The sequence below is a fragment of the Engystomops pustulosus genome, chromosome 5 (genome assembly GCF_040894005.1).
Source record: "Engystomops pustulosus chromosome 5, aEngPut4.maternal, whole genome shotgun sequence".
NCBI lineage: Eukaryota > Metazoa > Chordata > Amphibia > Anura > Leptodactylidae > Engystomops > Engystomops pustulosus.
Window position 1 is genome coordinate 162,007,375 of NC_092415.1, and position 16,664 is coordinate 162,024,038.

General features: G+C 41.2%; 1 protein-coding gene across 4 annotated transcripts in view; it reads right to left on the minus strand.

Moving 5' to 3' along the window:
- Nucleotides 1-1,720: 1,720 nt before the first annotated feature.
- LOC140133441 (ubiquitin-conjugating enzyme E2 E2) overlaps nt 1,721-16,664 on the minus strand; it is a 183,458-nt gene continuing 168,514 nt past the window's right edge. For all 4 annotated transcript variants that reach the window (XM_072153635.1, XM_072153636.1, XM_072153632.1 and 1 more), the window contains 2 exons: nt 15,269-15,416; nt 1,721-2,420 (listed from right to left, as the gene is read on the minus strand). In XM_072153635.1, coding sequence (XP_072009736.1) covers nt 2,323-2,420; nt 15,269-15,416 — 246 coding nt within the window. In that variant the 3' untranslated portion in view covers nt 1,721-2,322. The remainder of the gene's footprint in view (nt 2,421-15,268; nt 15,417-16,664) is intronic.

A 16,664-nucleotide genomic window follows, 5' to 3' on the forward strand; every position in this document is an offset into this window, starting at 1 on the left:
AAGAGAAAGATTGGGGAGGGATACCAGAGTTGTTGCTAGAATGGAATAGACAAATCTGCTGTAGTATGTAATTTGTATTGCAATTTTTTTAATTTTATCTAATTTCCTAACTTTAAATTGTACCAGAATGATGAAGCCATTTTGTCTAATTATTTTAGAAACTGAAGGCAGCTTTAAAGGGTTTGGCCTGCTGAAATGGGGTGGGTTTCAGCTGCTCCAAAAATTGTCACAGACAAAGCCAACCGCAAATTTTCGCAATGTGCCCTATTTACCATCCAGCATAAGACTCTGTGATAAATCTGCAATGTAAAACGGCCTAGTTGTAAGTTTACAATGTCTAAAACACCAGGTCAGCATAGCAATAAACAAATGACATCTGATCCCAAGTGCTGGGCACAAGTGGAATTCCACTGAAAAGACAAAGGATTTCCTGGTACTGTGGTTAAAATTTTGTAGTTTTATTGAATATAAGTATAAAAAGACATATCCAACCACTCAGAAGAAAACTGCGGTTTCAGGCGTTACTTTTCCCTTAGTCTTGGTGACCTCACTGCCGGAAAATCCTTTCTCTTTTCAGTGGAATTGCTTCCATGTAATCCAATCATGCCTCTTCTGAAGAATAGGGAAGTCTGTGAAACATACGTGGGATGAAACATACGTGGGATGAAACATACGTGGGATGGGTGAGCCGTGCCAAGCCTTTTTCCTCTCATATGGAATACTGGCTGTGGCCAGAGAAAGTGACGGTCTATAAAGGCATTTCTTTCTGCAACACAGAACTACATGTACTCAAAGGACATCTACCATCAGTTTCCTAGGAACAGAGTTTCTCAGAACTTCTCTTATTATAACTCTATATCCCAGAGAACAGAGTTATAAAAGTTGTACAAATTAGCCTGGGGTGCTCAGAATATGTCACCCAAGAGCCTCAGGGAGCCTAGTATTTTAATGTATGCACTCGCCTGTAGCGCTAGCGGCTCCGCCCCCTCCCCCGAGAGCGCATGGATAGGTAATGGGAGGGGCTGGTAGCGCTACATGGGGTGTGCATACTTTAAAATACTAGGCTCCCTGAGGTGCTCCAGTGACATAGCCTGAGCAGTCCAGAGTTATTAACATAACTTTTAAAACTCTATATTTCCGCAATTGTGGGATATTGAGTTATAATAAAAAGTCCTGAGGAACTTCTTACTAGGACACATCTACCATCAGTAAACTGTTAAATCAGTTAACTGCTTGCTAGCTTTGTAAAAATAAGTTACTCCTTAGGACATAGGACACCAGGAAATTTAATATCTTCTGCCATTACCTGCAGCCTAAGACAATGACCTACCATAGACTTTTTGGGAGACTGCGGTAGCCATTTTTGGTATAGGAGTTCACAATTGTAAACTTCACAGAATATAAATTAAAAAAAATAAACATATTTTACTTCTAAAATTGGAAAATGTGTTTGGTTAATAGCTGTATTAGATCAATTTATTACAACTGTTCAATAAGAATAAAAATAAATCTCCTGGAAGATCATAAGATGACTGAATGACCTTTCATAAAACAAATACATCTGTCATTTTTATTCTTACTGGGTTGTATGACAATGAAAAAAATATTACAGAAACAAAAACACCTTTTATTTCCTAAAGTTTCCATTTAAGACCTCTGCTTGCAGGCCTCCAGTTTCACTGTAAGTTGAGTACAACGTGGCTTTTCCAGGAAATATGCATATTTTGCAGTGTTTTTATTGAGTGTTTCATAAAACAAGTGTACATCGACCGCTTCACATCCTGCTCAAGTAATTTACAAGCAATTTTAAATAGCCCAAAATACCCCTTTTTGTTCATATAGAAAGTCCTTAGTGGGTAAACACAGCATATTTATGCACAGTGATTCTTTCTGTCAAATGGCAATAATATAAAACACTCTGCCCAGAGCATGCACCCTCCATGAAAGACTTTAGGTAAAAAAAAAATACAAAAAAAAATTTAAATCAAGTCTAACATTAAGCAAATATAGAGAGGAGGTAACTGAAATTTAAATTATAGTTCCCCATCTTTCTAATAAAAACAATTGAAAATAAAAACACAAATATCGATACAAGGCTTTCAAACAAAGCTCTATACTATCACATATTCAACAATTCTTACACAGAAACTAAAATCCCCATATATTTTGAGGGCAATTCAAGTTAACAAAGTCTTGATAAAAAGGGCATACAGTATTTTGTCACAAAATGTAAAAAAAAAATTGAAAAAAAAAACCTAACAAAACAAAGGAGCTATTGATGCACTTAGTGAATGTGCTTGCTCAGGTCCACTGTAACAAATCCTATGTGGCGTATCTCTTGGTCCACTGTCTGGCCATTCTGTCATGCTCGGCTCTGTTGGTCATGTACTGAGTGGCGATACTTCCCACAAGAGGATCAGCTGCAAGAGAGAAGGAAAGTATTGATGTAATAGACATTACGAGTAATAGTATGATCAAATAAAACAACACTTGTTGATATATACGAAAAAAGAAGAAACTGGGACCAAACCTACAAAACAAACAATAATACACTACAAAAGAGGTTCAACCTTCAAGAATGAAAGATGAGATAATAAATTCATATAAAAAAAAATCAAACTTTATTGAACACATATAAAAATGTGTATTGCATGTGTATTTTAGATATGTGTTCAATAAAGTTTGATTTTTTTTTTATATGAATTCATTATCTCATCTTTCATTCTTGAGGGTTGAACCTCTTTTGCAGGGTATTACGAGTAATAGATCTAGAAATAAACTCATTTACTACGTGGCATCTCCAGGTTACTGGTTACAAGTAAGGCCCAGTTCTCACCTTATAAGATTCATCACTAAAACGATAATAACAGAAGTATAACACATTTGTTAAAAGTCCATGTATTTCAATGTACTTTTAGTGGCTTCCGTTAGTGTCCGTTTGCACCTCTTCTGTTATTGGAGCGGAAAATTGGATGGGAGCCATTACTTCCATTCCTAAACTATTCCATTCAATTACTAAAACAAATCTAACATAGGTGGGAATTGGTACTAAATACATCTGTAATGACCATAAGACACGTTTCGGCAATTGGTTGCAAGATGGCCTTATACAGAAATAATTGTGCCGCTTGCGCTATTTTTCTTTTAATTCTGGATAAAGAGTAGAGACGACAGATCAGAAGACTTTTTTCCATATGGGATTTTTTTCCATGTATACATTTTTTTAATTTAAACTAGCAATTTTTTTTTTTAAATGGTTCCCCTTTTGTGTTATGAACAGGGTGGCAATTGTGGCCTTCTATTTAACAGCTTTTTATGTGTGTGTGTGAATATATGTGTATTTACATTGCTTAAAATATAAAGGAAACACTCAAATAACACATCCTAGATCTGAATGAATGAAATATTCTCATTAAATACTTTGTTCTTTACAAAAAAATTATCAATGGAAATCAAAATGAGGCTCAGTATTGCGTGAGGCCTCATTGTGCCTGTATGACCTCCCTACAATGCCCCGGCATGCTCCTGATGAGGTTGCAGATGGACTTCTTAAGGTTCTCCTCCCAGACCTGGACTAAAGCACCCCCCAACTCCTGGACAGTCTGTGGTGCAATATGACATTGGTGAATGGTGTAAGACATGATGTTGCCAATCCTGATGTCCTCTGGCAGATGTCAAGCATCCTGCACTGTGTTGGGCTGTGAACACAAGCCTCAGGCCCATTCCACACTTGCGAGTGTGATGCGATGAACTCGCATCACACTCGCAACGCATGCTGACGGGATCGCCGGGCCCAAACGCTGCACACCGGGAATGAACGGACATGCTGAGTTCACTCCCGGTGTGCAGCGTTCGGGCCCGGCGATCCCGACAGCATGCGTTGCGAGTGTGATGCGAGTTCACAGCTGCGATCCCGGCAGCATGCGTTGCAAGTGTGATGCAAGTTCATCGCATCACACTCGCAAGTGTGGAACAGGCCTTATTTGAGGATGTTGGGCCCTAATACCATCCTCATGGAGTTGGATTTTAACCATTTGTGCAGACATATGCACATTTGTGGCTGCTGGAGGTCATTTTGCAGGGCTCGGGCAGTGCTCCTCCTGTTCCTCCTTGCACAAAGGCAGAAGTAGTGGTCATGCTGATTAGTTATTGCCCTCCTATGCCCCCTTCCACATCTCCTGGTGTACTGGCCTGCATCCTGGTAGTGTCTTCAGCCTCTGGACACTACGCTAACAGACACAGCAAACCTTTTGGCCACTGCCATCCTGGATGAGCTGCACTACCTGAGCCCCTTGCGCAGTTTTCCAAGGCGTTGTAGGGAGGTCATGCAGGCATGTGGAGGCCACACACAACACACACTACTGAGCCTCATTGTAGCTTGTTTTACATTACATCAAAGTTGGATCAGCCTGTAGTGCGTTTTTGTGGGGGCGACTACAAATTCAAACTCTTATCCTCCAAAGTTTCACTTGAAACCAAGTCTGTGTGGTTCTCCCATTGTTGCCGCCTGCGAGGACATTCTTGTTTTGGCCGTGTTCCCCTTCCCTCTGTTGGAGTGCTAATACTCTGCGCAAGCTGCTAGATATCTGGCAGAAGGAACAGGGAGGAAGGGGGATAAGTGCTTTGGGGGGTGAGGAGGTGTAATAGCCAGAGCCCATGGAGCCCAGAGAGGCTCTGGTGATGCCTCCTGTAGCACTTAAAGTTAATTTTCTAATGATCTACACAGTAGCAATAATAGTTACTAATGTGGAGCAAGGAGACACCTCATCACTTCCACCCAATTTGATACAAGGTATTTAAACTGCACTACTCCATGTGAGCCCCTGGTGCTGTGATTTCTTCTCCTTACTTATATATAATTAAAGCACATAAATCGTAATCATATGTTGTGGAGTAGTCAGCGTACGACGTAGACTTTGCTATTCAGTATTAGACTTCCACCTTCTTAACAACATATAAGTGAAGCGGAACAAGAGAAATCTGCTATGTAAGAAGTGACTTCAACGGCGAGAAACCAACTTTTAAATGGCACATATTAGCCGCTTTATCATTGCCCTACAATGCACCCCCCCCCTCCAACTAGTAAGAGAATAATCACTCTTCGGTTAGGTCAAATCTATCAATCCTCAGATCAATACTGTCATCATTTTACATGTGTTTTATTGCGGAGCAGTAGTTGTCAAATATTTACATCCGTAAAGGCAGCAGCTGATGTATCAGAAGGAAATAATAGCATCACAGAGGTAACACAACATTTCCAATTCAGTATTCTGTAATCACCTTGGGTTTCCTGAGCCATCATTAGATGTGTAACAGAGCAGTTAATGAGTGTCCTTCAAGGTTTCCACATATCTGAGCAGCACATGGTACCAGGGACAGCACCTACTGCATATAATCATAATGAAGTGCAAGTCAAATGAGGGAAAATAGTCAGCAATGGCCATGAAATGTCGGCTGGTGTAGCCCCACAGGAGGGAATTGATATACCAAGCGCCAGGGTCGCCAGTGTGAAATATTGCTGTATGATTAATGAAAATGCTTTTATTTTATATGCTTACTAAATATGCTGAAACTAAGAGGACACTCAATTGTGGAGGAAAGTTGATAACAGTTAACGTCTCTGCACCGAAGAATGCAAGACTCCCAGTGAGCCCTCTCCATACAAACCAGGTGTTTACTGCATATTGCAGCAAACACCCACCATTAACACCCGCAGGTATGTATCAGCCGGCAGAGCATTGAATCCGCCATCTTGGTTGTGATCATTGCTCCAGTCTGGAGTCTGCACAGGATATGTTACAATTTTATTAGATCTGTTACAATATGCCGCTGCGAAAGTGCCATATACAGCTATACTGTAGTATGGCATTATATGGTAGGATCGATCAGCCTCCCAGGGTAAAAAGAAATTAAATTTAAAAAAGTAAAATAGAATAAACAATAAAAATCATAAACATATTAGGTATCACTATAAAAATGGTTGTTCCTGGCGATTTCTGTAACAGAACATAGCGCCCAAATGTCAGAAACTCATAAAATTTGAAATAAAAGGTAATCGAAGAGTCGTACTGTGGTGTGGTAACACTATAAACGACATCACATCCTGCAAAAAATGATGCTTTACGCAGCTCCATACAACCAAAGTGGAGATGAAATGAAAAAAAAATGAAAAAATTATTAGCACCAGAACATTTTTTTGTACAAAAGCTTTTATATTATTTAAATCCTGATAAAACTGTTATAAATGTAGTATCCCGGTTATTGCACCAACCCAAAGGACAAAAGGGGAGGCGTCATTTGGAGCGCTGTAAAGTGAAAGCTGTAAAAACAGAGCCAATAGGTAAATGGCGCAAAAGCATTTTGTCATCAAGGTCACTTCATTTGGAATTATTTTTTCCGTATCCCAGTAAAGAGCATGGAAAGTTAAAGGGGTATTCCGGGAATATGAACGTCTGACACAAAAACCCATGATGATATAAATAAATGAATACAACAATAGTCAATGTTATTAGTCACAAAACGGAGCTAAAATAATATGAATTTATGATTTACAAAATTTATGGCCTCTCTAAAGTAGGTGGAGTTATCACTAAGATGGCCGCCACTGGAAACTACAAGTTCCATGATCCTTTAATTCTCAGTAACTCCTCCTACCACTTATGCTCTGCTAACAGTGATGATGTAACAGGTTTTCTTGCTCTGTTACCATAGTAATGATGTGTAACTGCCATCACCACAACACTGGTCATACTGGATGCACTGCAACCAACCGACTACAGCCAAACGTAGTGGTGATCACATGACCTCCCCAGGCAGGTACAGGACATGTGATGTGGACATGTGACCAGCGGCCATCTTCTTTTCTGCGACGGACCGCGCGCAGGAAATTAACGGACTGATTAAAGGGCCGGTAGCATTTTAATTCTTCATTACAGTCTATGTCACCCGTATTTTCTGCTAAGGGGAACAAAATTTTAAAATAACAACTAATTACACATGAGCTTATATTTTGAGTACCGATTTGTATATGAATTATGCTGATTCCTGGAATACCCCTTTAAATACTGCCAATAGGAAGTACAATTTATGACGCAGAAAACAAGTCCTTATAAAGCTACCTTCACGGAACAGTAAAAAAAAAAAAGGAATTTTGAAGAAGGGGAGCAAAAAACAGAAATGCAAAAAATTAAAAAGGACATCGTCTGGAAGGGGTTATCAATCTGGATAAACAAATACCCACTTTCCTGTTCTATAATATTTGCTTTCATGCAAATCTATATTAAAAGTAATGTATCATTCATTCCCTCAATATTTGTATTGTATTCCTTTATTATTTATATAGTGCACACAGATTATGCAGCGCTGCACAGAACTTGTCAAATCAGTCCCTGTCCCCATGGGGCTCACAATCTAATCAACCCACCAGTATGTTTTGGAGTGTGGGAAGAAACCCATACAACCACAGAAAGAACATACAAACTCTTTGCAGATGTTGACCTGGATGGGACTTAATCCCAGGGTGCAGCGCTGCAAGGCTGTAGTGCTACCCAATGAGCCACCATGCTGCTGTGCGTGTATAAACATTTGCATTCATTTGCACATTGGGTCTCGCAACATGTGGGTGAGATGTGGTGAAATCTCATCAATTATGCTGGCACTGCATGGAACGCTCCATGTTATAGCACATGCAGGGCCTGAACTGGGACAACCTCAGAGATTGCATAGAGAAAAGGCCCCTACAGGTCCTACAGGCACTAAGCAAAATACAGTATACCATTAATATTGCTCTTTATCTCATAATTTAACAATTAAAAGGGCATTTCCCATAGACCAGCACTAGGACTGAACCGTGACTACCAGACTGCCAGCCATGTGGACAAGTCAGTGAATATCTAAACCTAAGCTGCAGTGAGGTTTGAAGATATTGCATAAAATCAATTAATATTTAATCAAGTCAACTTGTTAATGTGTATTTTACCCTTAGGCACAATTTACTTACAGCAAATACTTAAAAACTCTTTAAGAGCTGCGCTTGGCTGTTCCATGTTTGCCAGGTCTCAGGAAAGTGCCTGAGATTGCAGGGTGAAAGCCTCTTATGCTAATTATTAAATAGATTTCCATAATTGTATTAAACTGGATGGGTTTTTATCTGATAATTACCACATTAGGATCTCTTCTGACACCCACCACCTCGTATATAGTGATTATTGTGCAATTTCTAAAGTTTTCCTATGAAATAAAATGACATATGCAATAACTGGAGGTACTGTAAAAAGAAAACCACAACTTTGAGTGTCATATTAGTAATGTTTAATGTTAATTCATAAAACCCCCTCAGCCCTGGAGTCTAGCCTTAAATATTTGTTGAGATTTTGACCCTCTATTACACAGATGTAAAACACAAGGCCCACCACCAGGCCCTGAACTGAAAAATGGCAGCTAATTTGCGGTCCCCATTGACTTCTATTGTGTGCGGTCAAGGTGCGTCGAGGCATGGTACATGCACCAGGTTTCACCGAAACGTTTTCATAAACTGTAGAGCAGGCGCTTGTCTGCCGCAAGAGGGCGAAAACGGGAGGGTCACTTTTCACTGTTTGCAATCTGTTATGCACACACAGTTGTGTGCAAGAGGCCTTAAATTTACAAAGGCCCCTTTGAAAGGGCCCTATTTGACATCTCTTCTCAAATAGTTAGAAACGGTGTCATGGTTCCACCTATTCCCCCAGTAGTCACAGCAGACATCTACCAGATACAATGTCAGATTCTATAATATTAATATTTATATGATCAGCTGAAAACTGTATGCAGTTTAACTGGGGTTTATAGAACTTAGAGACTAGATTTTGTAAAGAAGGGGCTCACCTGGCACTGAGCTCACAATACACACTGCAGAGAGCAAGCTCCATGCGCTGCATAGTGGTTATGCAAGGTTATTGCAGCTACGATTCGGGTCAAATGTATAGAAGCTGTATTGCAATAGCCAAGTAAAGCCACTAAATAGGGTATGGAGCTCACTACTTAGCTGATATTGATGACCTATCCTACTAAAGCCATTGATTTACATTAAATCATCTCTATTTAGGGGCTTAACTACAGGAGTAGAAGCCATAGCAGCAGCTACAGGGCCCAGAGTGTCAGAGGGTCTGGCCACCCGACCTGTCACACCAAAGAATGGAGGATGTGCGCCATTACACACATAAATTAATCTGCAGCGCTTTAAAGAACATGGTATACATCAGTGATGGCTAACCTATGACACGCGTGTCAGTGCTGACACACCTAGCCATTTTCACTGACACGTGGCTGCCTGAGAGTTAAGTTTCATTCTACATGATCAGGTGCAGTAGCCGGGAGGCTGAGAGATTGCACTGAGCTTCCAGCACTCCCCCCTCCTCCTCCTCCCCTGGGCCGGCCACTCCCCATGTGTGAGCTGTGCCTAGTGTCTCCAGTCAGCACAGGGCACAGCAGGAGAGGTGACCGGGCCATACACCCAGGAGGCTCCTCTGCAGCTCCTGATAGTTGTGGTGGGGGTAGGATGGCAACACAGTCAGATGCCACATTGCTGCTGCCTTGTGTGATGTCCCAGCAGCTGCCACCTCTACACTGACTAGCTCCAGAGCAGGGATGAGGGAGGACAACCACTCCCATCATACAGTGAGTAAGGTCAGTGCACTGTATGATAGAAGACCGTCATCAGGGCTTGTGTGTCAGTTTTGTGACGTACAAGCCCTGAAATAATCGCAACGCCTTGCAAATCACCGGACATTGCGATTATTTTGCTCCGCACACCTTCTCCATGCCAAGAGGGCATGAAGGAAATGCGGACAGCGGTGCCTGCGCCCTCGCTATAACCTGTGAACTTTCATGACTGAAAGTTTGCAGGTTACTAAGCAATTTCACACCTGTCTGATTGTATGGCAGTACATGGTAGGATCAATCAGACAATCCACGGTTAAAGTACCCTAGTTAAATAGTATACATATTTGTTATTTAAACTATAAATATCACAAAAATATGTTTTTTTTTGTCAAGGTGACACACCACACGAATTATGCTCGGTTTTTTGGCGAATTTTGACACACCAAGCTCAAAAGGTTGCCCATCACTGGTATACATGGTATACAAATGCAGGAAAAATTTGACAGGAAGTTTTGTTACATAGTAATAACAATAGTTAGAGGACCCTGCTCGCTAGCGCTTACCATCTTTAAGATTTTCTTTTCTTAAAATTCTATGTTGTGTTTTCCCTCTGTTCAATAAATTTATGGATAAATTGTGGTGCAATGGCGGAGGAGTGCTGTAGTTAGAATTAATGGTTTTAGTAGGTGTAATAAGCATGACTGAAAGCTTAGGACAGAAAAATTTGAAGAAAAGAGAATCTTAAAGATTGTAAGCTCTTGTGAGCAGGGTCCTCTTTCTGTACAGTAAAATCAAGGTAGGAACACACAGCTGACCTAAGATGAAGGAGCTCCCGACCCACAAAATAGCGAGAGTCCCACTCTTCGCCAAACAAGTACTTTAAAATAGAAATTCGGTCTGAGCTCAACTTCTTCCAATAGAATATCCTTTTTACCGTGAATAAAGTCAGTACTTAAAGGAAACCTACCACTTACAAGTGGTAGGTTTAGACACATATACATGGCACCAGCTCAGGGTGAGCTGGTGCCAGAGCATATTTTTGTTAGGGGAACAAAGCCCCTATAGCCGTTTTATAAGTTATATTAACTTATAACTCGGCGCACCGCACTTGGGCATGGCGCACCATGCGCGTGCCCGTGCGTGCGCCGGATTCTAAAGTGCTGGAGAGCCGGTAACGTCACCGATCTCTCCGGCACACGCGCGCCTGCGCAACTTAGCACGGCCTGTTTCCCTGTTAGAATCCGGCGCACGCACGGGCACACGCATGGTGCGCCGTGCCCAAGTGCGGTGTGCCGAGTTACAAGTTAATATAACTTATAAAACGGCGATAGGGGCTTTGTTCCCCTAACAAAAATATGCTCTGGCACCAGCTCACCCTGAGCAGGTGCCATGTATATGTGTCTAAACCTACCACTTGTAAGTGGTAGGTTTCCTTTAATCCAGAAGTTCTTTCTATTTCACGAAACCAATAGGAAATAGTGAGGATGAAATCACTCTATGTTCACACTCCTGCGTTTTTCATACTTCACCACTTCTTTATGCTTTCGATGATTAGATAACTCCCAACCCTGAGCACCGATGTTTTATGACACTGGAAAGATTTGAGCGGACATAGCGCAGGTAACTCCGGTAAGAAATGACTTAGTTATGACATATTTTATTAAAAATATATTCACAAACATATTAAAAGTTTGCATTCAGTATTAAAAGTCCGGAAACCACGTCAAGTATGTCAGCCCGAGGCCGGAGTTACCTGTACTATGTCCGCTCAAATCTTTCCAGTGTAATAAAACATCGATTTTCGGATGGGGCATTATCCAAAATTTGATAATCATTGAAAGCACGTTTGGAGAAGGACGAAAAACGCAGGAGTGTGAACATAGAGTGATTCGATCCTCATAATTTCCTATTGGTTTTGTGAAATAGAAAGACCTTCTGGATTAAGTACGGACTTTATTCACGGTAAAAAGGATATTCTATTGGAAGAAGTTGAGCTCAGACCGAATTTCTATTTGAAAGTGTCCTCTTCCCATTGTTACCATGATCTGTAAAGCTCAGTAGATTTACTTTGTTACGTGACTGTGGAGAATAATGTTACGTTGTGTTGACCATAGATCGTTGCAATATCGTTGAAATATGGAACCGGCAGCAGAAATAATGAAGTCTAGAAATTGGTTGTTACCATTTTCCTTTGTAGATTTGAGTTTTCACACGTCTCCAATTGTTTGTTCAACGGCAAAATAAACTTTGCCAAGATGAACAAAAATCACTTAATTGACTTTTTCACTTGTTAGAGGAAAACTTTAAAGCAGTAACTTCTCTGTGAAGCAAAAACAAAAGCTGCGGCTTCACTTGGAGGCCCATGTAAAAGCTACTGAAAGAAAGCAATTAGATGAGATAAAGCAGGGCCCATTCATATGGTAATGGCCGTACTACAATGTCCCACAGCTCCACAATCTGTAAAGGGTCAACGCTTGTGTTTTATCTGTGCTCCGATCTGATGTCTCAACCTCATGTCATTGGTTTTGTGTTACAATTCAAGGGCACGAGGCAAATAAACATAAAATGAATTTAGGATAGTCACGTAAAAGCCGACCTCTGGAGTGAATTGAGATGTAGAAATGTCTCCTATCCAGGGCTACGGCTTCTCCGAGATAAAAATGTAAACATAATAATATATCTCCCGTGAGTCTTTTATCATATTACTGGAGCTGAATATAATTATACAGGTACATGTTCATATCCAAGGAGACAAGCCTGCGTGCTATAATCTTATGATGTCCAGCTCTCCTCGCAGAGCTATTACAATAGAGCGCTCTTATTTTAATTATTGTTCAGGAGGTCCTTGTTCTCACAGGGAGATTATCTGTCTGGATTATCCCAGCATTTTGCTGTAATATTCACAATTTTAAAGACGACCTGTCATGGGAAACAAGCTCATTCAATAATCTACTTCTGTGCCTCAAGATTTCATGCTCTCACTGTGTGTACAGAGCTAAGTCCATATATACTGCTGATTTTGGGCAGGATGGAGCGCTGTTTACAATAAAACTAGTCAACCTTTAGCAAAGTCTGATATACCGTATATACTCGAGTATAAGCCGACCCGAGTATAAGCCGAGACCCCTAATTTCAACACAAAAAACTGGGAAAACCTATTGACTCGAGTATAAGCCGAGGGTGGGAAATGCATTGGTTACAGCCTCCCAGTATATAGTCTGCCAGCCCCTGTAGCATACAGCCTGCCCAACCCCTGTAGCATACAGCCTGCCCAGCCCCTGTAGTAGGAAAAAAAATAACACTGTACTCATCTTTCCGACATCCCCCATAGGTCCTCTTCTGTCTCAGACTGTCTCAGACAGAAGAGGACCTATGGGTGACGTCAGAAAGGTGAGTTTTGTCTTTATGTTTTTAGTTGACTCGAGTATAAGCCGAGTTAGGGTTTTTGAGCAAAAATTTTGTGCTGAAAAACTAGGCTTATACTCGAGTATATAAGGTAAATCTGTATTGGGGAAAATCATAAATGTAATTGCTCATTCCCATTAAACTGTTCATTACTTTTCATCCCTTCTTTTGTCTAAATGAGATGTCTTGCTGAAAGAAATTAATTTTAGGATTGCATAATACCAGTTTCCCCCGAAAATAAGACACCCCTGAAAATAAGACTTCCAAATATAAGAGCTACCCTGAAAATAAGACCTAGAGTCAGTCATAGCTACAACTACCCCCCCCCCCCCCCCCTTCCCGTGCCATACAGTAGTATCAGTAGATGATTTCGATGCTGGAGGAGGTTGTGACAAATGCAATACAAGAAGGGGTCATTGAAGGAAAGTACTAATGCTATACATTAGAGATTGGGGCCAATGATTCTAATAGATATTAAATGTACCATAATTTGTTGTTCATGAAAATTCTTGATGGAATACATAAGGTTACGTCGATGTATCTAATGACATGACTACAGTATATTAATAAATGTTGATTTTGTTGTTCAACAATAAATGTGATTTTTTGTTCATGGAAAAATTTGACATCCCCTGAAAATAAGACCTAGTGCCTCGTTAGGAGTAAAAATTAATATAAGACACTGTCCTATTTGAAGAAAAACAGGGTAGTAGCGATCAGCTGACAAATGTGTATTTGATCATTAGTTGGCTCTTCACAGGGGCAGATAATTGGCCAAATTAGGACAAGGACTGTCAACATTGCAATGGTGAATTCATTATTATAGCCCCTGTAAATCTATGGAGTCTAAAGTTTCATATTTCGGCCTCTGGGAGTCATTAATATAATGTCAAGCAAGGTGCAAAGCTGTGGGGGTGCCAATCCAAGAGCTTTGCATCTTTTTGATTTGATGGTAAAGTGGTTAGTGAGAGTGAACATGACATTTCCAGGCGCACCCAGCTGTCCTCTGTATAACACTGCATGCCCGTCTTACACAGAGAAATGGAGACCAACTCTTCAACAAGAAAGGGGGAGATCTTCAAATGCTAAGCCTCTAAGGGTGCTGTCAGACGATGGCCCATCTCATCCGCGTTTCTATGCAACACACGTGATCGGCAACCAGCACCCAGTGTCTTGTATTGTCTAAATGCAAGACACCGGGTGCTGACTGCCTATCGCATGCATTTACATAGAAATGAATATGTGATTGACCGTGGGCTCACCCCCGATGCACTTTCATTCCGTTTCACAGTGCTATCGTCTGACAGCCATCTTACAGAAGGAGCTACCGCAGAACATTACCACAAACCACAAAGAATGGTTTACCAGCAAAGTTTGAAAAAATGAAAGGGGTTGTAACGACGTTGTTTGTTATCCCGTATCCACCGTATAGGGGATAGAAAAGTGATAAGTGATGATCTGCTGGGACACCCGTTATCACGAGAACAGACCACCACTGTTCATGAGAACGGGGGTACAGTTTTCACTAATCGAACAAAGCAGCACGCCTTGCATGCGCCTTTCCTACCCTTCAATACTATTGGAGCGTAGCAAATTGCCAAGCACAGCGTTTATCAATTTCTTGCACAACCATAGCAGGACACATGCTCAACCTATCATTCCATTCAATAACTGACAAGAGTGTTTTGGGGGGCTCCCATCAGTCGGACCACACTGATCAGATTGTTATCCTCTTTGTAAAATGTACTCCATCAGGTCACATGTTTTATCATAGAACAGTGGTTTGGAGTGGTGATAATAATCTTAAAAAATGTTGCTAGATAAAAATCTGCTTGCAGAAGCTTTGCTGCAGGGAACCATTCTCTCCTAAATTCAGCATTTATGGATGGAGACTAGTAGTCAGCATCATTTCTCTGATTCCTGATCTGTATTCTCAATTATTAGGGAGTTTCGTAAATTTCCCAAAAAGACCTTTTAAAGATCAACATCAAAATCAGACAAACCCTTTAAATGTGATGGAACTTTCTGTTGTGTAGCCTCTGTATTTTATATGGAAACCTCCAAGGGTAAATTCTGCATTTGAAAAACAGAAAGCTGCTATCTACCAGACTGAATGGCCACCATCAAACATTATATTCAGAATAACTTCCGCTGTTTCAGTGACTTAATAGTAAAATCAATTAGAAAAGGAGGCTACACATAAGCTAACAAAAAAAAATCTTACCAGGGTTACAGTCTGTGAGCAGCGAGCAGATGGAGAGGAGAACTTTAGAAATGGTTAGTGCCGGGCTCCAGTTGTCTTTTAGGATATCCAGGCAGATGACTCCTTGGCTGTTAATGTTGCAGTGGTAGATTCTTGTCCGAAATGTCACCTAATAAAATGTAAAGAAATGTCAGTTTCACTTGCAATGTTTGCTAAAGCATACAATATAAATACTGCTAAACACAAAGCAGCCAGCCCCATCAAACCAATAATCCACCGATCCTACAAGACGGTGGCTTTGTCTTCTACTGTGTCAACACTTTCTGGGCACCAACAAACAATCTGTATTGTTATGGAATTTCCTTGTGGAAAATCGGCAATGTAATACAGTAGCAGTGTAGTACCGTATATACTCGAGTATAAGCTGACCCGAGTACAAGCCGAGACCCCTAATTTTACTCCCAAAAACTGGGAAAAACTACTGACTCGAGTATAAGCCGAGGGTGGGAAATGCATTGGTCAAACCCCCCCAGTAGTATACAGCCTGCCAGCCCCCATGTAGTATTTAGCAGCCCCCTAGTAGTATACAGCAGCCCCCTAGTAGTATACAGCAGCCCCCTAGTAGTATACAGCAAGCCCCTAGTAGTATACAGCAAGCCCCTAGTAGTATACAGCAAGCCCCTAGTAGTATACAGCAAGCTCCTAGTAGTATACAGCAAGCTCCTAGTAGTATACAGCAAGCCCCTAGTAGTATACAGCAAGCCCCTAGTAGTATACAGCAAGCCCCTAGTAGTATACAGCAAGCCCCTAGTAGTATACAGCAAGCCCCTAGTAGTATACAGCAAGCCCCTAGTAGTATACAGCAAGCCCCTAGTAGTATACAGCAAGCCCCTAGTAGTATACAGCAAGCCCCTAGTAGTATACAGCCAGCCTGCTCCCACGGCCCTTAAAAAAATAAACTTATATACGCAGCTCCCCGATGTCGGCGCGACTTACCGATGTTCCCGATGTCAGCGCGTCCCGTCTTCTTTCTTCTCCGCGGCTCCTCTTCTCTCTTCCGGCATGGACGCGGCCATGTTTTCTTCTAGCATGCGCATACTATGACGCGGCCGCTGCTGACGTCATAGTATGCGCGGCCACTAAGAAACCATGGCCGCCTCCATGCCGGAAGATAGAAGAGGGAAGAGGAACCGCGGAGAAGAAAGAAGACGGGACGCGCTGACATCGGGGACATCGGTAAGTCGCGCTGACATCGGAGGGTGAGTATTTAAGTTTATTTTTTTTTTAAGTGAGTAATTTTTTTTGTTATAGACTCGTGTATAAGCCGAGGGGACGTTTTTCAGCACATTTTTTGTGCTGAAAAACTCAGCTTATACACGAGTATATACGGTATATGTGATTTAACCTAATCCCTCTC